We start from the raw sequence: 25,691 nt of genomic DNA on the forward strand, positions 1-25,691 counted from the left end.
ACCGTTTATGCTCCGTCAGCGGGAGAGCAACCGCTCTCACACTCAATTGCTCGTCGCCTTCATCATCATCACGCTGTTAGCAGCAGCCCAACCAGTGAAGAAGCTGCGGGAAAACTCTGACCACTCCAACCCATCCGATTGTTCGTCTGCTACCACCACCTCTGCCGCCGACCCACCAATCAGGTCCCGACCAGCGACCAGCAGCGATCCTTTCGACATTCCACGCAAATTTCCCTTTCCGACCTGTAGAGCTCATCTCTCCGAGTTTTTCCGTCCGTCCGTTTGTTCGTTCGTGGTGCTGGCAGATGCTTTCTTGCTTGCAATGTGTGTGCGCGCGGCGCGTTTTGATCCCGAATCTGCCGTGAACAGGAATAAACGCCATTCAGTCAGTATCCATCCAGCTAACAGTCTTGTTCGCAGTCGTCGCCGTCGTTGTCGTAAGCCCGCAGAATCAGAATATCATCGCCGTTGATTGCGGTTAGTACGCGCGAAACGAAAGGGAACAAAAAATTGCGAGTCATCCGATCCTCCCGCACAATAATATTCGTCTGGCAGTCAGTTCGAGTCCTTTCGCGTCGTTTCATTCGGCGTGTGGGATGACCGGTCTCGTTATGTCGCCGCGTCGCGCGTAGACAAAGTGTCGTCACCCATCATCGTCATTCGCCTTCTCGCAAGTTTCCCGCTTGCTGCGACGGTGTTCTTGTTGCGTGTTTGTTTTGATCGCCTGTTTCGGTGCCCCGGCCCGGTCTTCTCGCGTAGTTGTTACCGCATAGTAGGCGAATAGTCGTTCAAAAGAGAATTCTACCGACGGTTTTGGGTCGGGTGCGGTGCCGGTCCCAGTTGGAAGTGAGACACCCGGGCTAATGCGAAACATATGTCTTCGGTGTGCATTTTAGAATGTGATAATAGGATGATTGAATGTTGTCATTTGGCTTTTCTGGAGTGAATGCAGCCGGAAAATTGCTGCAATCTACGAGAAATTGGTGATTAATTGATTAAGCGTGTGTGTGTCGGCTAGGCGAGGTGCAATACAATATGTGCGTCCTTCGGTCGGTAATGGAATGATGCCGCCGCCCACGCACGGATAGTGTGTTAATTAAAATTCCGTGTTCCGGCCGATTTCCCCCTCGTTTGTCGACCGGCCCGCTGTAATGTATGCAACCGTAGCGATTAATTAAAATTTCATGAGAAAAACAGATTTTTGCCGCCACAGCATTGTGTAGAGGTAATTTGTGGAACAATGAACCGGTACACGGTTTTCGGTATTGTTTGCTGGTCCGGCCTGCTCCTGCCCTTGTTAGTGACCACAACGCCGGATGGTTATTTAAAAATGTTTCCAGTCCAGTCCCAGTTCGACCCGTGCTACGATGAAGACCGACCGCGGCGTTGCGTCCCGGATTTTGTGAATGCTGCATTCGGAATGCCCATCGAGGCGTCCTCCACGTGCGGATTGCGCGGACCGGTAGAGGTATGCGATAGTCACGAGCTACGCGGACCGTGCCATCAATGTGATGACTCTAATCCGCGAAAGAGACACCCGGCTTCCGCGCTGACTGATGTGAATAACTCTAATAATGTAACCTGCTGGCGATCCGAACCACTAGTGACCCCTATCGGGATGAATGCTCCTCCGGACAATGTTACTCTGACGTTGTCGCTGGGTAAAAAGTATGAACTGACTTACGTGAGTATGACCTTTTGTCCGGCAGCCGTCAAGCCCGATTCAATCGCCATCTACAAGAGCGCGGATTTCGGGAAATCCTGGCAACCGTTCCAGTTCTATAGTTCCCAATGCCGGAGAGTATACGGGCGTCCTAATCGTGCGACTATCACTAAAGGTAACGAGCAGGAGGCTCGTTGTACGGATGCCCACAGACACATGGGTGAATCGACAGGAATACAGGGTTCTCGAATAGCGTTTAGTACCCTGGAAGGTCGTCCCTCCGCTTCGGATTTTGACTCTTCGCCGGTGCTGCAAGACTGGGTCACTGCGACGGACATTCGCGTCGTCTTCCATCGGCTTCAAATGCCACAGGAATCGATGGAGGATTTGCTTTTACTTGGGTCGCCTCAGGTTCCGGTTTCGTATCGGCAGAAAAAGGATCCGTTCGGTTTCAACGGTATCGATAGTTCCGATGAAGCTAGTTCAACGTTAGCAACCGTTACCGTTCCGCTTGTAACACATCACTATGCCGTGTCCGATTTTGCCGTTGGAGGACGCTGTAAGTGCAATGGACATGCATCGCGTTGTGTTCTTGGGCGTGAGGAAGAGTTAACGTGTGACTGCAAGCACAATACGGCCGGACGGGACTGCGAACGGTGCAAGGCGTTTCACTTTGATCGGCCTTGGGGACGAGCTAATGCGAGGGAGTCCAACGAGTGTAAAAGTAAGTGCTTTTGTTATTGTTCTTTATTTAGAAACAGATCATCATTGAGTTATTCTTCTTAGATGAACCCATTTGATTTGATAGTCTCGGCTTAACACTTAGTAAAAACTACATTTTAATTTTGTTTCAAACAAAAGTATAACCTTAGCTAGGTTCACAGAAAAAAACGGCAAAATCGGAGAAGGGTCTCAGTTAATACTTTAAAAGATTTATTTTTTTTTGCTTCAAAATTCCTTACAACTCCAACAAAATAGGCATTGTTGGAAAAAGAATTTGTAAGGTAGTTTAGAAAAAAATTCATTTTGAAAGCCTTTTCAAAACGGTGCCGGTGGTTGAGTGGCAAGCGTTACTGCTTCTCACCCAAGAGCAAGTGGGTCTGGGTTCAATCCCAGCCGAGATCTTTGGGATTTTCTAAGACGAAAAATCATTCTGGTAACATCTTCCTTTGGAAGGGAATTAAAGCCGTTGTTCCCCGGTCCAAGTGTTGATCCTGTGCCTGCTTTTTTGTTCTCGTTATCGTTCACGCAACTTATTTGTTCGAAAAGAGTTCTATTGTCAACAACAGAAATATTTTTCATTCGATTCCCTCTAACCCTGCAAAAATCAATCGTCAGGGAACATCATAATTAAACGTTTAAACGTGACTTGATAATATGGGAACCTCAACAAATAACTTCCCCTCATTGTGTTCATGTGATCAGATTCAAAGTTCAGCCTCTAGCTCTTGATTAAACAAACAAAAAAAACCCCAAAACAACGGCCGAGAAGGTGGTCCAAACTAATAACTTTATTATCGAACCATATCTTTGGCAAGAAGGGGCGCATCTAAGCGTGTCCGTTCTCGTGCTGCCAAAAGCAGACTAATCGGCATCACGAAAAAAAATCCATTTAATGGATAATGTTCCGTCCAGACGAGGTTCCTGCCTGGATCTGGACCCCTATCCCGATTCGTGGCTTCCGCCCGCAAAATAAAGAGTAAAATCAATCTTGACGTAAGGAAGGATCGAATATGCTGCTCCCTCGCGGAGAACAAAGTTTGTTTGAAATCACAACGAGGCGGATGAATTACGATTGAGAGATAAACTTCTATTGAGTTTACGGAACGCCCTGAGAGCGGGTCAAATTGAATTGGCATATTGAATACTCCTACTGGAGGATCCAGTTCTGCTTGGGTGGAGTGCTCTGTTTGATCTGCTTTATTTTGCTAGCGCAGGCTCTGCTTGTAACGTTTAGGGATCTTATTGTTCTTAAGGGTTTTGAAACAAAATAAGTTGTCGGTTGGCATTATCCTTTATTATTTATAACTACACTACACGCACAAAAATTTAGCACAGTTGAATCAACGAAATTAATTTTTGAATGAAACCCCTGTGGATTGTCGAATTAACAATCATATTCGGATAAATCCACCAGGAGGCTATTAAATTCAGCAAACTAATCCAGAGTGTAAATGAATTTACCAATTTGATAGCGTAATTTATCGTGTGCTTCGAGATACTTGGTGTAATTATCAATAGGTGGCAGTGTATTAGCTAAAAGCAAAGAGACATCATTTTTGTGTTGAAAATATTTACACACAAATAACATCTTTTCGTTTTTAGCAAATACACATAACTTAGCGCTTGCAAAATATGTCATAATAACAATGTAATCTACTCCTGCATTTCATAGAAAACATCACACTAGCACAGACTAACAGACATAACACTCGAAAATAATGCTTCGCCTACTTTAACGGTCATTTTAAATATATTTGTAGTTGGGACTGTGGCCGCTTTTGAAATTATGGCGCCACTGACATATGAACAAGCATATGGGGGATAGACTACTATCGAAAAATTGTTCCCAAGCCTGAGGAGTAACCCACCAGCAAATGAGTGTTTTGGACTGTGAATAAAAGGTGGAGCTAGCGCACTAGGAAAATTTCCGGATCGATATTTTTTTAGGAAATTCCCTCATAGTGTTATGTCTGTTAGTCTGTGACAGTAGTGCCACGATGATGACAGTTCCAGGATCACTCTCAGACTGAAACAAAGGAACACTTGGGGTTTTTGGTGTTTCGGGAAGTGGTGGGAACTCCTTTGATCTTATTCCTCCGAGACGAGGAGCTAGTTATTTCGGTTTGGTTACAGTATTTCCACGTGGAGTCACTTTCGGTGCTCCGTCAAGGGACACTTTCTGTCCTTCACAAGGAGGTTTGGGAGAGGAATTGTTCCTCCGCTTCCTATAACTCCTAGGCGCCCCAGTAGATGAACCCTCTTGTGAGTTATCAGGTTTACCCTTGTTATAAGTCAAGAGAATGAAACAGTTAGATAAAGGTGGCGGCGAAGCTTTCTTTAACATTTCGGTGAAAGGACGCTAGGAACGTTCTGCAAGGAAACGTTTTAGTTTATCCCCACTACTGGATTCTTCAATTTCGAAAGCAGACCAGTGTTCCGTATAGTGATCAGCTTCAGCTGGAATATATTAGTTTCCGTGAATTGAGCCTACCATAACCTCACATGACTTACAATTTTTCAGTGCGAATCCAAATCGCCCTCAGCACTATGTTGTTCTATCTCGAAAATTTATTGCACCTGCGAGATTATCAGGATTCTAATTGACAGTTTATATGTTTATAAGAGAGGAGTACTTACTCTTATTGATAATTTAATTAAACCCGAATATGGTTCAATACAATTCAATTGGGTGATCCTAAGTGCGACTGTGGTAAACACTGATTTAATTTAGTTGTATTTAGATATGATATGTTGATGCATTACCTATTGTAGTTAGTAGTTCCAATAGATAGCGAATAAGATGGCAAATAATCATAAAATTAATAATTTTCATAAAAAGTCACAATAGAAATTAACCACGCTGATCTTAGCTTTTGTTTTTTCCCTCTATCTTCTTCTTTTCCTCACAATTATCATTTGTTTCCCTTCTGTCATGTTTATTCCCCCGCAGCATGATCGTTCGATGTAGGGTTACCAGTCGCGTTCGCGGTTACACCACGTTCTTTGCAAGAATTCTTCTTCTTCTTCTGGTTCTCGTTGACTCTTTGCGAAAAGAAGTCTGTGGACTACCGGTAAGAAACCCGTAACGCCGCCACACCGGCCGAACACAGCAAACACGAAACAATTCAATATTAATTCGTCAAAAGGGCGAAAGTGCTTTTTGTAAACAAACTTGTTTCGCTCATTAGTCTGCTGCAGAGTGGAATTTCATGAAAAATATGCGTTAATGTAAATTTTTACCCTTCGTAGAAGTAATTTCAATTGTTTTCTGCTTTGAAATTATAGTAAATTAAGAGAAATCATCAAAAAAAAAGTTTGTTTACAAATCTTATTCGCCCTTTTGCAAATTTAATATGGAATTGTTCCTTCCACGGAAAAAAAAATCAATTCCATCGGCACCAGGGGAACCCGACACGTCGAAAATCGCACCCGAAGTCTTTGTAAGGAATAGCTACAATGAGTGTCTGTGTGGCCCAATTGTTTACACTTAGTGCAGGGCCGGCGGAATACGTGGGCAGTATGGGTAGTACTACCCACTCGAAAATAACCGAGGGGGGAATTACCCACTCGAAAGTTTGGAACAAACCCAAACCTGAGATTAACCCTGTATGTGTCTCGCGCACAACATGAATGCGTCCGAAACTCTCGACGTAAGACAATTTTATATTTTAATTCAGATACAAATTCCACTCCTTTACATTTTCAATTTCTTCAAAATTTGGGATAATAATCAGGATTCGATAGTAATTTGAAATTATTTTTTATTTCTTAAAACAAGGAAGTCTGATCGATATACAAAAAAAATATTCGGAATAAAGGATGCAGTTAGAAATATGTTAAAAGACTAAATATATAATTCGCAATTTTTCAAAAAGAATTATTATTTGATTAAAAATTGAAACAAAGAGCAACACTTTTATAAGGAAGGCAAAAGACGTACACAAGAAGGATGGATTTCAACACCAAAGTGGCAGAGACCGCGTCAGGGGAAGTCAAAAGAGGGCGGACAACAATGGCAGGCAAAAGAAGACATTTAATTTGCAGCTTTTTGGCAATCAGAAGATCTCTGTCAGGACACCATGAACCGGATCGCCGACTGACCTCCTTGGATCCGCTGGGAACTCTTTTGGGACCAGATTACCAGGTAGATGCTAACATAGCTACCAAGAGAGAAGAGATAACTAAATTTGGATGTCTATGGTGGTTAAAAATAATTATATGAGAGCCATATAGGGGAGATCGAGGATAGCCAGCACATCTTGCAGTGGAATGAGGTCGAATGTATTCGGTTAGCAGCGATCTGGCGTTAGAACACTAGGCGCACGACCAGACAACATATTTTATGTCGTGATAACCTCTCTCCACGACTGCAGTATCCCGGAGTTACGCATTCAACGTATAGTTAATGGACATGACCTAGATATCACTCGAAGAAAGTCACGACCCTCATCAATCCCCTTTAGCCATTGTTTGTTGATACCTTTAGGATCTCTAAACCTCCATGGTTCCATGAAATTCGCCAATTTAAAAAATACTGAAAAACTCGTTGAAATTACGCGATCTTTCACAAAAATTACGTTCTAATGCTTTCTGCCTTCTCATTACCCGCAATAGAGCAGTGCGAAGGAACACAAACTAGTATTTGTATCTGGTAATCTGGCATGATTTTTCAGATAAAGCACTCAGAAACTCTCATATTATCCCCAGAAACTGTAACGATGTGGTCGCTCTCGCCACTCCACTATTGTCATAATAAATAGCATAGGAGCTATGCATAGCTGTCATCTTCTGATGAACGTTACGGTTATATGCGCACTGCAATGCTTAGCGCGAGCATTTGTGCTGTCAGATAAATTTGTGTGTTTAAAAAATAATCATTTCGTTTATATACAGCATTATCATTTCATCGTGAAACGTCGATTTGAATGTGGATCTACATGGAATGCTGTTGTCACCGAAAGATTATTGGTTGCGTGTATTTCGATCAACGGTTGAATCGGCCTAGCCACCAGTTGAAACAGTTTTTCTCTCCTTAATCCGTCGACGAACCGGTGCCAATAACCGCGTTTTTCAGCTTTCGTCATGTTTTTTCATTTGTGTTTCTAACGTCACGTATATTCGGAATAACTCGGGCGCTTCGATTCGAGTCCTTATAAGGCCTTTTCGCGTAAAATTCTGAACACTCTCTGGTCACCACGGAGTGGGGAACCGTTCACTGTTGCTCGCACCGGGTACTCGTTTCGTCTGACACCGAAAGAATTTCTTGTTTTAATTCGATTGTTTCGGATATAGTGGACGCGTAACTCTTTCAATCAATGGGCTCACTAATTGCAGCAAGGTCCAGTACAATAATAATTCTAAAGCATTTGGCCGTGCAGGTGGAGTAGGAATTTGTGCAATTTTCACCGTATTCAAGATGGTCATATTGAAATTGTCGCAAATATCACGCAGTTAGATATATCATTATCATCGTGAAGACAATCCCATGGCATGCCCCGTTTAAAAGAACAAAGTGTAGAAGAGCAGACCCTGCGAAAGACTCGATATGAGGCTTATGGAAAATTAGTGTTTTTTATATTCCTCGATTTTTACCGAACGCAATTACTTGCAAACCAGAATTTTCACTGACTATAGCAAAGGGTTCTTAAAGAATCCAACCCCACGTAGGAGACTACACCATATATCTCGACTTCCCAGGCGGGTACGTAGACAAGTCTTCTTCCTACATGGCCGAGTGTTTAGTTAGATCCCGCATATATCGATGATGTTAAATGGCTTATGTTTGGTTCGGAAGAAGACATCCCTGGTGCCAGTTGTATTAGATGGATATAATTTGTATCGAAAAGTGGACTTATCGGCTTTATTTTTGCCACCGCAGAAATATCCCGACATCAATTGAGCCTGAGGAGATATCGGTCGTTGGAGATACCTTGCCGTTAGCCAACACTACCCTGCAGGCTTCAGTACCTGCGAAAGGTTCTATCGGTGGGAACGGAAAATTAAGCAAAGAAATTTAAAAGAATGGAGTAATTGGTAGTTAGCTGTGGAACTTTTGAAGTATCAGCAATCGACGAACACATTTTCTCTGAGCCGTCCGCCATAAAACCCGTTAACAAAGGGTGTTTCCAAATAACCACCAGATATTATCCGGGAATTTTCCTGTTCACCTACACACGCCAGATCTGAACTTTCGTCACCATGGGTAGAAATCACTCCGAATCTGAGTACCCACTCGGGAAAAAAGTGTTCCGCCGGCCCTGGCAGCCTGCTCTAGTTGCAATTAGAAATGCTACATCAACACTATAAAACTCAATAGAGTTCACTGTCTCTCGTTGTCTCCAGTAGAGTTAGTAGATTTGAAAAAAAGATATTTTTTTTTTCAAAAAATGGCCAATAATACTCGAGATAAGAAAAATTATGCGTTAATAAAAATTGGGTATTTGAACGATTGAAATAACTTTGTAGAATATATGAAACGTTAGCTCATTTCTTTTACCAAAACAAGAGTTTAGTTGGAAAATCTCACTTATAGGAGGATTAATCACAAAAATCATAGTAGCAATTAACAAACCTTGCTATTTTTGATAAGTAGTTCGAAAACACTATTGACGTAAACTCAGCCGTTAATAACCATTCGCCATTACCACCAATTGAAATAATTTATTTTTTCAAAAATTTCCAAATTACTTTAGAAATACACGAGATAAGCCAAGAGCGGAAGAGTCTTGGTTTAAAAGCAAGTTAACAGACTGTATACTGCCCGAACTTGAAGCCGTCTGGACAACATTTGGTTCCAATTAGACGGCGCCACGTGCCACTCTAGTATTGCAACAGTGGAATGATTGCGTGCGAAATTCGGTGAACGTGGACATATCAGTTGGCCGCCAAGATCGGACGATATCACATCTATAGACTTTTTTTAGGGGACTGTGAAGTCAAAAGTTTATGTGGATAAGCCGGTAACGATTGACGCATTGGAAGCCAACATTAATCGAGTAATTAGCCAGATGGCACAATGCTTGAACGTGTCTTCAAAAATTGGACCACCTCACTGGTATGGTCGACATTTAAAAGAAATTGTTTGTAAACAATAAATGGCAAATAATGTCCTTTCGAGCCACAATAAAGATTTCACGAGTTAATTCATTTTTTAATGTTTTTGCTAGGTTGAAAAAAATCATGATAATTCACTCTGTACTTCGGTAAAGCGGTTCCAGCAATATAAGAAACCCTCTGCGACTAATAGTGCATGGAAACGCTTGCAGGCCAGTATTTTCACCGGCTGAAGTATGCGGTCTCTAAAACAGCCAACCTCGTACATCAGAAAATCGCCGCATGACAAACTCTCATCATTGACAACACCTTCAATTTCTACCTTTACCGCTGGAATATCCACATTATAGCCCCTTGAAGTACTAACAGCAAGCACTATCGTTTGCCTGCCTTACGTTCGCTAACACGACTCTAACCTTGTCTAAGGGAACCTTTGTTTTTTGGTCACAGCCGACAACCGTCAGATCTCATACTGGCGAATCGCTCGGACGTGTCGTTGTGCTCGTTAATTTTTTTTTCAGTTTTCCAGTGATATATCCAGTATATCCAACAGGAAATTGCAGTCAGTCGTTCAGTAGGTCGTTTTTCCTGTTGAGTAATGTGTTAGTAGACGGAAATATTGCGAGAAAAGGGTGATTTTATTTAGAGATTTATGGGCACTTCCTAATAACTGTGACATTGACGTGTGTGAAGCAATGTGCCAAAAAATAAGCCTACTCCGTTCCGTTTGGTGCGCCATCTGGACCTGATTAGATGATGCAATAATCCCATGGATGGAGGAGAATTCTTCACAAAAATCCCATGCATTAATTTATTCAGAGCAACACGATGCGCTGGAGAGATCGTTTCATGTTAATTTTCAATGCTCATATATTTTTCCCAAATATTTTCCTTTTTGTTAATACGTACCAGAATCAAAATATTATGTTTTATCTGGAAGTGCAATTTTATTGCAAATATCGAATTGATGTATGTATTCATGCGAGATTTATTGTATATAAAGGCGGCCTCCGATTGCACGTGTATGAACAGGCATTCTCGATGTGGGTCGTTTGATGCACAGTAGAGCTATCGCCTTTCATCTCCAGGGCTAAACATGGGTACATCTATCGATAAAACTAAATATATCATTACATAGACGCAGAGAAGTTTCTTCCATAAAAGCACTACTGGTTAGTGGGAGAACGATGTATAAACACACACACACACACACACAGCCGACAACCGACCTGATCTTTGGACATCGGTAAAAGATTCAGAGATTTACTTTTGGGCCGAAAAAGACCACAAATGGACAAATGGTTAGAGCTCTGCGTACATACGGGGAACGAGCCATTTAAGCAAATATATTCTGATTCCTGATTCCAGCACCCGCGCAGACGGCGTAAAAGCAATAAATGTGTTAAGATAGATAAAAAACCGCTTATCTTTTAACTGGTTTCCAACGTCGCACTGTTCCAGCTTATGTAGCTGACCAATCCTCAATCCGCGAACAAAAGACTGAGGAATGTGACCTTGAGGGAAAAAAACGAACCAATACCGATACAAAGTGTATACAATCACATACCGTACAGAAATTAAAACACAGCCGAACTGTCTAAGAGTTACGGTACGAATACCGCTTATGACTTGAACGGGCTCACGAAGAACTTGGACTTGCACGCAGTAAAAAATAACTCGAGTTGACTTTATGTTCAACAGAAACGATTGTGTTTTATTATCTGCTTATTTGTGACTTTTTTGTACATTCGTCTACGAATTCATGCTGCGGCCAGAGTTGCACGAAATCATGACTATCACTTTTTCGTCCAAATGTACGTAAAACTTCGGTCACAAATCAAAATGATCGTCTTTTTCAGTTGAGAGAACTTGAGCAACCAAAACTGAGCATAGTGAGTGCCAACAACAGTGACGAGGGAGAGTGAGAAAAGGATGACGGCACGCAGTGCAGACAGCAGAGTCAAGCGAGAACACAATGCAAATTCTCCTCATTCCTTTTTGTTCACCTCGCAAATTCAACAAGCGTAGTTTTTATTCATTGAATTATCAACATATGATTCAATTACTAGCCAGTATTTATGGACCCTTCGCACTTGCCTTAAATTCGAACGGAATCAGTAGTATACTGATATTTAAACTCGAAAGATACTTTTTGACGCGGTTTACTGTAAATCTATTTGTTTTGATTTCTTTGCATTTTAATTCTGCCTACTGCGACTGGGATTAGGTTAGGTTTTCTATCTTCTCTATACTCTAGACTGCGAATGAACAAAAGTCAGTTTCATATTATTAGGGAAGCCCATTGAATACAACACGAATATTATATTATTAAAATTTAATAATATTTAATATTAAATTGCTTGAGCATGTTCCATAGTCATACATCGAATGAATTTATGAATGCGCGTAATTCTATTACAACTCTTATCCTCATTCGTTGTTCGACTTGCGCTCGGATAAGACGTGTGCTAGTGCTTTTGCAGTTGCCTTCCCCGGCTCAGTTTTTATTGTGTCCAGTGCTCAGTGCAGTGTCAAAGCCAGTTGTGATTGCTAGGCCTTTGTTTCGAAAACAAAGTGTGTCGTGCTGGTATTGTCAGCCAGTCCCAGCAAAGGTCATCGGCATCGAAAAGATAAGTACCTGTTTCCCTTCTACTATTATTTTCTGTTTTGCCCTTGATACATTCCGTTACTGCTCTTTTTATCGTTCTTTGCGCGAAGTGCTGATCTCGCGCTAAAATGTCCCTCGACGGTCAGCCCACCGATGATAATATGGATGATGAAACATCCCCTGATAAGCCTCCTACCAAACCCCCTCGCCTAAAAGCATACCCAGAGAACTCGACTGGGCCATTTGTGGTTTACTTCCGGACCACCAATAAATCATTTGATATTTTGAAAATATCACGTGATCTGACAGAGCATTACTCGGCCGTGACCCAGATTACAAAGGTTCGCGCGAATAAGTTAAAAATTGTTGTTAGCGACCTCGCACAGGCAAACGGGATTGCTTCCTGTACCCGCTTTACGCAGCATTATAGGGTGTATGTACCGTGTGTAGATGTAGAGGTCGACGGGGTCATAACCGAGGCGAGTTTGACATGCGAGGACGTGCTGAAGTATGGGGCTGGCTGTTTTAAAAACCCCCTACTAAAGCCGGTGAAAATATTAGACTGCAAGAAATTGCACACGCTCGCTGGAGATAAAGAATCCTATATACCATCAGCCTCGCTTCGGGTGACTTTCGCCGGATCGTCTCTTCCAAATTATGTCCTTCTGGATAGGGTTCGCCTGCCTGTACGCCTGTTTGTACCGCGGGTAATGAACTGCAGCAACTGCAAACAGTTGGGCCACACAGCCACCTTTTGTGGCAATAAAAAACGATGTGGCAAGTGCGGTGGAGAGCATGAGGATGACTCTTGTGACAAAGACACTGAAAAGTGTGTTTACTGCGGGGGCCCTCCGCATGCTCTTAAATCATGCCCTGCGTACAAACAGCGCGGGGATAAAATTAAGCGCTCCCTCAAGGAACGCTCGAAGCGCTCTTATGCAGAAATGTTAAAGAATGCTTCGCCATCTGTCCTTTCCGAAAACTCCTTTGCTCTTTTGGCTCCTGTTGAGCAAGAATCTGATAATCCACAAGAGGGAACATCTTTTGTTAACCCGGGGGAGTCCAGGAAGCGGAGAAATCCTGCCTCCCCTAGACTGCCCCGTAAGGGTCCCAAGGTGTCCTCCTCTGAGAGTGCGCCAACCACATCTAATAAATCCAACGGAAGTGCTGCACTAATGCCGAAGCAATCTGCTCCTGGATTTGGAAATTTTAATTCAAACAAGGAGTACCCACCACTTCCAGGGACACCAGAAACCCCAAGTGTCCCTCTTTTTCAAACAGACACTCAGTCCAGTAATGGACTAATGAAATTTTCTGACATCGTGGACTTAATTTTCACAGCTTTCAATGTTACCGATCCTCTTAAAAGCCTTCTGATACGTTTTCTCCCTATAGTGCAAACATTTTTGAAGCAGTTGACTACTAAATGGCCCCTCCTTGCAGCGATCGTATCCTTCGATGGCTAAGTCATCGAACGAGGTCACTGATTCGATCACTGTTCTACAGTGGAACAGCAGAAGTATCCTCCCGAAAATTGATTCCTTTAAATTTTTACTAAATAGTTTAAAATGTGATGTTTTCGCATTATGTGAAACTTGGTTAACTTCCGATATAAATCTCAACTTCCACGACTTTAATATAATTCGTCTGGATCGAGAAAACCCCTATGGAGGAGTACTTTTGGGGATTAAAAAGTGCTATTCTTTCAACCGAATTAACCTCCCTTCGACACCAGGCATTGAAGTTGTCGCTTGTGAAATAAGGATCAAAAGCAAATACCTTAGCATTGCTTCCATCTACATTCCCCCTAGAGCGTCGGTAGGGAACCGAACGCTTTGTAATATCACGGAATTCCTACCGGCACCGCGGCTAGTTCTAGGAGACTTTAACTCGCACGGTACGGTATGGGGTGGTCTTCACGATGATAACAGATCAACATTAATCCAAGATCTTTGCGACAATTTCAACATGACCATCTTAAACACGGGAGAAATGACACGGATTCCTACACCACCAACACGCGCAAGCGCGTTGGATTTATCTCTATGCTCGACTTCGCTACAGTTAGATTGCACGTGGAAGGTGATCCCTGATCCCCACGGTAGCGACCATTTGCCTATCGTAATTTCAATTGCCAACGGTTCAAGACCATCAGAAACAATCAATGTCTCATATGACCTCACACGGAACATTGATTGGAAGAGTTACGCGACCGCGATATCCGCTAAAATCGAATCCATTCAAGAACTTCCTCCGGAGGAAGAGTACAGGTTTTTGGCTGGCTTGATTCTCGACAGTGCGAATCAAGCTCAGACTAAACCAGTACCGGGCGCGAACACCCACGGACGATCTCCCACCCTGTGGTGGGACAAAGAGTGCTCAGAACTGTACGCGGAAAAGTCCACTGCGTATAAAGCCTTTCGGGACGACGGGTTACCCGATAGCTATCGACAGTACGCGTCGCTAGAAAAGCGAATGAAGTGTTTGATGAAAGCCAAGAAACGCAGTTATTGGCGCCGGTTCGTCGACGGGTTAACGAGAGAAACAGCGATGAGCACTCTTTGGGGTACGGCTCGACGTATGCGTAACCGAAATAGTATTAACGAGAACGTGGAATATTCAAACCGCTGGATATTCGCCTTCGCCAAGAAGATCTGTCCGGACTCTGTCCCGGTACAGAAAACATACCACGCCGCGTCTCCTCACGATACCGCGAACGAAACACCGTTTTCGATGGTGGAGTTCTCACTTGCCCTCTTATCGTGCAACAATAACGCCCCGGGGTTAGACAGAATCAAATTCAACTTGTTGAAGAATCTGCCTGATTCTGCTAAAAGGCGTTTGCTGAATTTATTTAACAAGTTCCTTGAGGGTAACATTGTTCCTCACGACTGGAGGCAAGTGAAGGTCATCGCTATCGCAAAACCGGGAAAACCAGCCTCCGACCACAACTCGTACCGACCGATTGCAATGCTTTCCTGTATCCGGAAGTTGTTCGAGAAAATGATCTTGTTTCGCCTCGACAATTGGGTCGAAGCAAATGGCTTACTGTCAGATACACAATTTGGCTTCCGCAAAGGCAAAGGGACGAACGATTGCCTTGCGTTGCTTTCTACAGAAATCCAAATGGCCTATGCTAACAAAGAGCAGATGGCATCAGTCTTCTTGGATATTAAGGGGGCTTTTGACTCAGTTTCTATCAATGTTCTTTCAGAGAAGCTGCATCAGCATGGTCTTTCGCCGATTTTAAATAACTTTTTGCTAAACCTGTTGTCTGAGAAGCATATGCATTTTTCGCATGGCGACTTAACAACATCGCGATTTAGCTACATGGGTCTTCCCCAGGGCTCATGTCTAAGTCCCCTGCTCTACAATTTCTACGTGAATGACATTGACGATTGTCTTGTCAATTCATGCACGCTAAGGCAACTTGCAGACGACGGGGTGGTCTCTGTTACAGGGCCCAAAGCTGCCGACTTGCAAGGACCATTACAAAATACCTTGGACAATTTGTCTGCTTGGGCTCTTCAGCTGGGTATTGAGTTCTCCACGGAGAAAACTGAGTTGGTTGTTTTTTCTAGGAAGCGTGAGCCGGCGCAACTCCAGCTTTTATTAATGGGTGCAACGATCAACCAGGTTTTCACATTTAAATATCTCGGGGTCTGGTTCGACTCGAAAGGTACCTGGGGATGTCACATTAGGTATCTGAAACAAAAATGCCAACAAAGGATCAATTTTCTCCGGACAATAACTGGAACATGGTGGGGTGCCCACCCAGGAGACCTAATTAGGTTGTATCAAACAACGATACTGTCGGTAATGGAATACGGATGCTTCTGCTTTCGCTCCGCGGCGAACATACATTTCATCAAACTCGAAAGAATTCAGTATCGTTGTTTGCGTATCGCCTTAGGGTGCATGCAGTCGACCCATACGATGAGTCTCGAAGTGCTGTCGGGCGTTCTCCCGTTGAAAAATCGATTTTGGGAACTCTCATATCGATTGCTCATTCGATGCGATATCTTGAACCCGTTGGTGATTGAAAACTTCGAAAGACTCGTCGAGCTTAATTCTCAAACCCGTTTTATGTCCTTGTACTTCGACTACATGGCACAGAGCATCAATCCTTCTTCGTATAATCCCAACCATGCCCGTTTTCTAGATACTTCTGATTCTACTGTATTCTTCGACACATCCATGAAGGAAGAGATTCGTGGAATACCGGACCATATACTCCCACAAGTGATCCCCAATATATTTTATAATAAATTCCGTGAAGTCGACTGTGACAAAATGTTCTACACTGACGGATCGAATCTCGATGGGTCCACTGGCTTCGGTATCTTCAATAATACTATCACCGCTTCATTCAAGCTCAATGATCCCGCTTCAGTTTACGTCGCAGAATTAGCTGCTATTCAGTACACCCTTGGGATCATCGACACTCTGCCCACAGATCACTACTTCATCATCTCGGACAGCCTCAGCTCTATCGAGGCTCTTCGTGCGATGAAGCCCAAAAAACAATTCCCGTATTTTCTGGGGAAGATACGGGAGTCCTTGTATACGTTATCTGAAAAATCTTACCAGATTACCTTTGTTTGGGTCCCCTCTCATTGCTCTATCCCGGGCAATGAAAAGGCCGACTCATTAGCAAAGGTGGGCGCATTAAATGGTGACATATACGAAAGACCAATCTGCTTCAACGAATTTTTTAGTATTTGTCGTCAGAGGACACTCAACAGTTGGCAAACCTCATGGAGCAATGGTGAACTTGGACGATGGCTACATTCCATTATCCCGAAGGTATCAACGAAGCCTTGGTTCAGGGGGATGGATGTGGGTCGGGATTTTATTCGTGTAATGTCCCGGCTCATGTCTAACCACTACACGTTGCATACACATTTGCGGCGTATTGGGCTTGCGGAGAGTAGTCTGTGCGCTTGTGACGAGGGTTATCACGACATCGACCACGTTGTCTGGGTTTGTGCCGAGTATTGTGACGCCAGGTCTCTGTTAAAGGATTCCCTTCGGGCCCGAGGTAGACCACCCAATGTCCCAGTCCGGGATATGCTAGCAAATCGCGATCTCCCCTATATGTCCCTTATTTACAATTTCATTAAAACGATAAATATCCCAATTTAGCCCCTCTCTTTTATTTCTTGTTTTTAGAAATTTCCTCTTGCTTGTGGAACCGATCAGCTGCAGAGTGCCACTATGTAACCGCCGTCGCCTTTACCACTACGCCTGCATAGAAGGAAACTGAAGCGAGAGCGACTTGATGTCCGATGACTTTTTAAGGATTCCCCGCGGGTCCGAATAATACCATCCGCCAACCCGGTACTCGACGACTTACTAGACTGAGGCGCAAATTTGTTTCGCTGATCTCCCGTTTGCGCGATAGTTGCAAGTTTTGCTCTTCTTTCCCTGTCACCATATACGTCTTCTCTCCCCTGTCCTCGATACACCTGCTGCTACACTGATGTGGAAATAGGCCCCCCTCTGAAATATCTTGACCAAGCATAAGTCTTCGTTAAAAAATCAAATTTGATTTCTGTATTCCTAGTTTTAAGATAGCTGTAATTTTTACTCTTTATTGAAACTCTTGTCCTCCATCTTGTAAATAGAATTGTATCCCTAGTTTTAAGATATCTGTGAAATTTCTCATAAATATTTGTTCCACCTTTTGTTAGTTTTAAGATAACTGTAAAATATTTCGTAAAATACTATTACTCCCCCTCTTGTATATCAAACTGAATCCCTTGTTTTAAAATTTTTCATAAAAAAATCTTTTGGCCCTCTCTTGTATATTGAATCTTATTTCTAGTCTTAAGATAGCTGTAAACTTTTTTTTCTTGTATAAAAAAAATATTTCAACATTGTAACCTCCTAGTTTTAAGATATCCAAAATGTAAAAACAAAAGAATTTGGCACCGCCAAGCTAACGCATTTGTGCCTATCAAATAAACGAATTGAATAAAAAAAAAAAAAACTCTTATCCAAACGGCGAAGGAAATTGAAATGCAATTTCGAACAATCTTCGATTAGCAACCAAACCAATTTTAAATAGGTAATATATTTGAACTGTAATATTGAATTTAAAACTTCCCTTGCCAAACTTAATGACAATCATTTTCGAAACTGTCATCAACAGGTTTCAGTCAAGCTGAAACGAAACCAAGTGAGCAAAAGAGCAAAAAGACAGAACATTTTTTCCGCAAAGGCCCTCACGTAGTATGACTGACAGTATATGTTGCTGTCTCTGTGTGAGAACTTACACGAAAAGAGAGTCGAATATGAGTGCTTGCGGCCGTGTAGGAAGGTTTTCTGTTTACAGTTACCGAATGCAGCACTGGCTGCGGCTATTTGACAGCTATATCATGCTTCGGAATCCATTTTCAGTTGTGTATAGTAGGCTGTCTGTGAGAATCGTAGGGCATTATGTTTTACACCAACCGCTATAACCTCACAAAACGAGGCGCTTCAACCTCGTTTGACAATAATTGTTTACATAGAAGTTACGTGAGTTCGAATGCATCCATTGCACTCAAACTCGAGCAGTGAACGAAGTAAACGAACCACATGAACTTCATTCATCATGAGTGCATCTGTGTCATCAACTTAAAAACAGGTTGGGCAGTTAGCATATTTTTCTTGATAAAATCTCAACGCAGTGGTGATTTTTATATTGTTTTCCTCATCTATTGTTGTCCATCCATAACGATTGAAGACTTGAAAATCAGCTGAAAAATTACAGTGAAACTATTTTTTTAGAGTCGAAGTTCTTGAAAATGTTCTTTTGAGGGCATTAAATTGCTGTTTTTGTTGTATTTGACTGTAATGTTGAATTTTAGTCAAAGAATGCATTGTCAGTAATCAGTGGCGGATCCGAGGAGGGGGTCCTTTGGGTCAAGACGCCCCGTGATTTTTTTCAACTTGTGAAATTTTAAATCATTTTCAATTTTATATTAGTTTCAAACTCAAAATCATTCCAAACTATGACCACCAAATCTGATTTTAATTAAATAGGATTATTGCGTATTAAGAATTGTTCAATTTTTATTTCAACATCACAATTTCAGACAAACACATCTGTCAGAAATAGATATACACAGTGACCGGGAACCCATGAAAGGTAAATAGCATCTAAGACTTAGTCTTAGGATAGCATTTGAAACTAGGGGCAGATCACTTGTAATGCATTTTTAAAAATCAGCTCAATTAAATGCATTTCTTTCCATCAAAATAGAAATTCATAATGTATTTTGCGTTGCGTGTAAGACGTCAAAACCCTACAAAAACTAGCCCTACATTCAACAAAACGTCGAACAAAGTTAATCAGCGTAGGACGTTTGTTAAACATACTTTTCAGCGAGGGAGTGCAAAGTTGATGCAAAAATGGAAATTAAATGCGTTTTTTCTTTGATGCAAATTTGTTATACATTTCTAGAGTGATCTGCCCCTAGATTTGAAATGGTAAATGCTTCAATTTGAGTTCGATAAGCGATATCTAGTTTCGATCTCGAATCTGCCGAAATACAATCTTTTAGCACAGAGAACAGACATCCATGATCGAACAAAAATATTTAAAAAACGTGTGTAAACATTTGAATTAATATACGATAAACACTAGCGCCGCCACACCAACCTATCCCAACTATCCGTCAAATCCAACCGGTTCGAAATCCTGAATGGATTCAGTATGGAATCTTGCTCAAAGAAAACAACCGATTCCGACTCTATCGGTTGATGCATTTGAGCTGGGATTCATGCTGGAAGTCCGAACCGGTTCCGGACTAGTATGACTGGGTAGAGGAATAACCGCTGTCAATTCTGTCGAACTCAGCCACAAAAAAACATGACGACAGTAGCGCACCTGGTTTGGATATCCCAACTACCTTCGAAACCGTTAGAGATTTTACACAAATTGAATGCTGAAGATGGACGTCTGTTCTCTGTACTTTTAGGACAGCCTGACTGTCAGAGCAAAAGTTGATTCTTTTTCCGCAAATTCCCTATTGAAGTGCCCGATACTAGAAAGGTGTTGCCAGTAAAGCTCAGCCGAAAAATGAGCCGGAATGCTGGCTGGTTCTAATTCGTATTCCGGTTTCAGTGACACAACCGATTCTAACTAAAAAAGGGTTGTGTCGCTGGAGCTGGAATACGAATTAGAACCAGCCAGCATTCCGGCTCATTTTCTGGCTGAACTTTACTGGGTTCTTGTTTGAAAAACACATAGGGTGTTAGGCCTATTATAGCAGTAGAGCTTATTTTCACCTTATATCGAATCTCTTGGTTTCAAATGAAGAGTATAAGATGATGATTATCTCAAAATGGCCAAACAGATGTGTTGTGATTAGACAATCTTTCCACTCTAATTATTAAAATATTTGTTCAAAATGATCGACAAACACTAACATTTAATTAAAATAAAATTTCTTTCTTCGAATTTGCGCTACTGTGTCCATTCTCTTAGCGAACAGAAACCGCAAACAAGAGTACTTAATGGAGACGAACGGATATGGGTATTTTCGTACCCGGACCCGACCCGTACCCGAACAAGAAAAAAAACCGAACGCAATCCGCACCCGCATTAAACATCTTAAAACCCGTACACAACCCGAATCCAAAAGGGTAGGGGAGTCCACGGCTAGTTAACGGTGTCTATTTTTATCTCTTTGACTTAGTGTTTAATTTCTTATCTCTTTTGATAGAGTTTGTTTATTTGGGGTTTTAATGTTAAAACTCATTCGCCAAATCTCTCTTTTGCTTCCGTAGATCATGTACCATCGAAAAATATAATCATTCATTTTATGGAATAAAACTCACTGTAAATAACACAAAACAACGTATTTCCTGTCTATGTTTTCAATAATCATATTGACTGTGACAGCAGAAAAATTGCGAGTTGTGAGATAAGAGACATACGTGTCAATAGCACCATTCGCAAATATGCTTGCACGAGACATTTTACGTGAAATTGTCACGCCATTTTTGTTGCAAGCAACGCAGACGGGGTTAAGTAGTACTTCAATATAGAAGTTTCCTGCTTAGAAATACGGTTCGTAGTCCAAAGCTACAGAAGATCCTTTTCTCAGGAAACCCGAATATGTTAGTCAAAGAATTTGCTAGGCTGACTAATTCCTCAAATCGATTGATTTGAACAAAAATAATTCAATTGCACTATTTACCAGTAACCTAATTCATATTTGAACTACTTTCGCAGTTTCACTAATCTTCATAAATACTAATGTAAGCAAAAATCAAGTAACCTTGACACCTTCTGTATTTAAAAAAAACCCTAGATCGTATTTTGCCATGAGTCATGTGTTGAGTCCGACACTTGCTACATTGCTGTAATTTTAATTTATTTAACCTTACGGTCATTCATTACTTTTTTGCATAAAATAATGGATTTAAAGTTTTCGTTTTTAACAGCAGAAACATTACATTCGATCTTAACGTTCTAAAACCATTAAATATACCGTCCTTTCAACAACAAAGCTGTAAAAATGATTCCTATAGAAGTACAACTACAATGAACACAACAATGCTAATAGACAAGCTATAGTATTTATCAACTGCTTCTGGCTGGCGCTTGTCTCTAATAATCTCCATTCCATGAATATTTGTTCACGACCAAACGAGAAAAATAACGAGAAGACTCCTCTCTCTCCCTACAAAAGCAAGAGCCAACCAACCCACCCACACCAGTCAGCCAGCCAAAGAGGATGGTTCGGGTGGAAGGAAATAACAGTCCTGTTATATTCATATTTAATTAGTCGCTTTCATTCTGATTTCCTGCCACCCCCGCCCCATCCCCTTCGACAACAATATTCTCCGGTTCTGTAGTAGTACCACAAGTTCCATGAATATGACCGAATATGATCTGTTCACTGCAGTTAGAAATAGGGTCGTTGTTGTAGAGGGGGAAATAGATGTTGGCAAATAACGTGTGTAATGATGATGATGATGATGATGATGATGACGAGGAGGATGATGATGGTGACTAGGCTGCTGGAATTGCTAACATGACACCACAGTTAAACTTACATACTTGGAGGCTTCCAACGAAGCCAGAACCTAGCATCCTTTAGTGAAAAGCTAAATGAGCGTGACAGAGTGACTGACTATGTTACATATTATAGTAGGAAGAGACGGATTTGGGTGAAGGGTCAACCGTACAGACGCATACCTACATTGTATGTATTGTTTTGTTCTCTAATTGTGTTACAGTACTACTTTGTCAATCCGATCTTGAACAACAAATGTCATCTCCGAACTGTGAGTAGTCCTCACAAAACAAGCTTCAATTATATCCTTGCACTCAAAAAATAAAGCATATTACTTTTACGTGATAACATATGTGGTTCTCATCCACCGCACTTTTCACGTAAACTCTATCGGGCCGACCGATATAATAGTGTCTGTTTCAATATGTGATTCGTCATGTGAAGGTTAAGTGTTTTTTATATAATTTGCAATAGAAATTCACGTAAGAGTAATGCGAAACCAAACATAACAACTACATGACACCAAACGTATCAACTACATGAAACAAGACGTAACGATAAACGTAACAATTACAGGAAACCGTATATATTTTCATGCGTATTATTTTAATTTAGGGATTTTCAATTATTTTTATTACAAACAAAGCAGCATCTAATAAACATAGAGAAATTGGCTTTATTGAAGTATTTTTATAAAATAACAATTATGTGCTACAAATAAATACAAGAATCCATTATTTGTATGCGAATTTGTGAAGTTACTCGATTCTCAAACACACTAGTCATGAAGCAAATGTTAATTCTATTCAGCGAATGACCATAAAGCCTAAAAGGGTAAATAAACAATAAATTGAATCCAAAAATAATTGAGATGGTTCCAGTTCATAGAAACATTGGGTTGCACCTCAATTTGATGACGTGATGACGAAATGATATTATCTGTCTACTCCAATGCTCCATGATAATGGATGGGTCGACAGATATTTGAAACGAATTGATAAAAAGAGTTATATGCAAAATTATCGAAATTATGGAAAAGAACTATATACTCTACTCAACTCAAGGAACAGTAGTGTTAACGAGGACATAATCAGCCAGTACTGAATCACTGCTTAGTAACGTTGTGTGACGTTTCTCCCAAATATCAATTCTCTAATCGCTTCATAGGTTTACTATGAAGTGTAAACCAGGTAAACATTTCTGTAATAGCTAAAGTTGATGATGTCCATCACCTCTATCATGCACAGGGTAACGGAAAAGGAGGCAGCATACTTTCGTCCTCACGTATTCTCATCGCACTGCTGCAATTAATTTATTTTCTGGGGAACGGGCACGTGCTTGGCCAGGAACGGATTATTTGGCTAGAAGCATAAATACCATTGTTATCAAATGCAGTAACTAAGGTCAAAAACAACATACCACGTAGGTAGGCGATCGTCAGTCGACAGTATAAGCTTCCTCCGCAGCAATCCAGAACTATCTGATACGACACGATGGTTTCGCCGATAAAATGCACTTTTTGTAATTTCTCTAGAATTAATATAAACAGTTTGAAAACATTTCAAATGGAGTGCAATTATGTAGCAAGAATATTTACTTGCCATTGCAAACTTCCACCGGGGTATATCTGCATGAGTGAACACGTTCTCAGTCATCTCGTGTAGTTTTTTCACATATGAAATTCATGTAAACGATAATCGTCATATCACTTAATGATTATGTGTCTAATACATAGCTTGTACAGGGCTATCACATGACATATATAGGAATCAGGTAATGTATGTTGAAATTTGAAAAGCGTTCATTTACGTGATTATTCCCGTGAATTTAAAGTGATTTATTTTTTGAGTGTGTCGTTTAAAATGCACTGTGTCTATGTCAATTCGAAAATAGATTCTTGGAGGAATTTATAAAACGGCCAAGCTATAAAACTTCGCTAAAACTTTTATTCAAAATGACATATCTACAATGAGTGACTCTCTTTGTTTATTTTCTCTTCTGTTAATAATTCGGTCGCTTTAACATTTATCCCTAAACTTTTTGCATAATATGCTAGTCAAAACCACCGTCTATCGATCAGTACTATAAAATAAGTGAAAAGTGTTATAGTGACGCCGTAAAAATCGAAAGAGAAAGTAAACAAAGAGAATCACTCTTTGTAGATATGTCTTTTTAACAAAAAAGCTCAAGAATTCAGTTCCCGTTAAATCACATCAGTATGCGAAGAAGAGAACTTCTCTCATTTTTTTCTGTCGTCAATTAGTGTGCTCAGCGAGTAACGCTTCATACGGCGTTTTCCCTCAAAACCGTGTTTTGACAGTTGACTATTATGCCCTAATCATACGTTATTCAAGAATATAATCTACCGAGAAAGCGAAAATTAAAAATTTTTCGATTCAGAACAAGCCACAGTAACAGAGACATATAGTTGCCATAATATCTTCGGGAAATTTTCCATTTATCATCGATCGTCGGCAGAAACATCGTCCTCAGACAAACAACACATATCGGTACAGTTTAAATTTTCATGCAACCATGAAACTGGCACAGAATTCTGCCAAGGGACATATCCATGTGTAAGACCTTTTCCTCAATCATATTATGATATCGTATTTACCCCGTACAACGGAACCTACTCGGGCAAAAACTTTCCACTCATTTTGAGTTCAAGATGAATGGTTGATGGATTACCTACATATTTTGCGGGGGAGGGATTTCAACAAAGAAAAATGATGTTTTGAGTGGTTGCCGGAAATGTTACGGATAAGTAAAGATGGCACACTTTGGGGAATGTTTGCATATGGAAACTTTGAAAATCCATATCGGGGAACAAAGCAAAATGGGGTTATGTTGTCAGCTTCGAGAGGCTGGTTGTGTTACTCTTCTGATATGGATGCTAAATGGAAAACAAATTACGAGGAACTGATACTCATGTGTTCATCAGTCTCACGTAGGTCTAAAATATTGTTAAAAAGCAATCAAGTAGGCCACCTCCTCTAACGGCATAGTTAACCTGGCTTTTTTGACAGTTCATTGTTTACATGAACTTGAAATCTTTGTAAAGTGTTATGAACGAACCAAATTGTCGACAATTTTAGTCAAAGTACCTGTGAACAGTGCTAGGGGACTGTCAAAAAGTTTTTACTCAGTGTCGGAAAAAACTATTTTACCGGTAGAAGACTGTGACATCATTAGTTAGATTCTGATAAATAATCTTTACCGAAGACTTAAAATCGACTCAGCTTCAATCAGGTAAGTTCTTGAACTTGTAAAAAAAAACATATTTCATTTCACTGTTAAGTCAAATCCTGTCCCGTTGCATAACTTTCCACAACTGCTATTCTCTATTCATCAGTTTGCCATTCGGCAAAAGCTCGGCTCCAAACCAGCCGGAATGTAATCCATATTTATGCGATCAGAATTCAAACATTTTCCTCCAGAAAACCGCCTGCCATCAGCATCCCAACATTTGTAGCATAATTTATGCATGACTTTTTATTCATTATGAATGAGTCTACAGAAGCCTAGCTCCTCCTGCACTCACCATCACCACCACCGCCGGCAAGCAGTCAGAATTTCCCTTTTGTCTAAGCCGACCATTAAGCCCGTTCAACAGCAAGAGCCCCCTCTC

General features: G+C 41.1%; 1 protein-coding gene across 2 annotated transcripts in view; it reads left to right on the forward strand.

Annotated features, from left to right (window-relative positions):
- Positions 1 to 313: 313 nt before the first annotated feature.
- Positions 314 to 25,691, forward strand: part of LOC131683611 (netrin-B-like) — a 208,995-nt gene continuing 183,617 nt past the window's right edge. The window contains exon 1 of one of the 2 annotated variants that reach the window (XM_058965741.1): positions 314 to 2,387. In XM_058965741.1, coding sequence (XP_058821724.1) covers positions 1,241 to 2,387 — 1,147 coding nt within the window. In that variant the 5' untranslated portion in view covers positions 314 to 1,240. The remainder of the gene's footprint in view (positions 2,388 to 25,691) is intronic. The other variant, XM_058965732.1, reaches the window with a different exon arrangement.

The sequence above is a fragment of the Topomyia yanbarensis genome, chromosome 1 (genome assembly GCF_030247195.1).
Source record: "Topomyia yanbarensis strain Yona2022 chromosome 1, ASM3024719v1, whole genome shotgun sequence".
Classification (NCBI taxonomy): domain Eukaryota; kingdom Metazoa; phylum Arthropoda; class Insecta; order Diptera; family Culicidae; genus Topomyia; species Topomyia yanbarensis.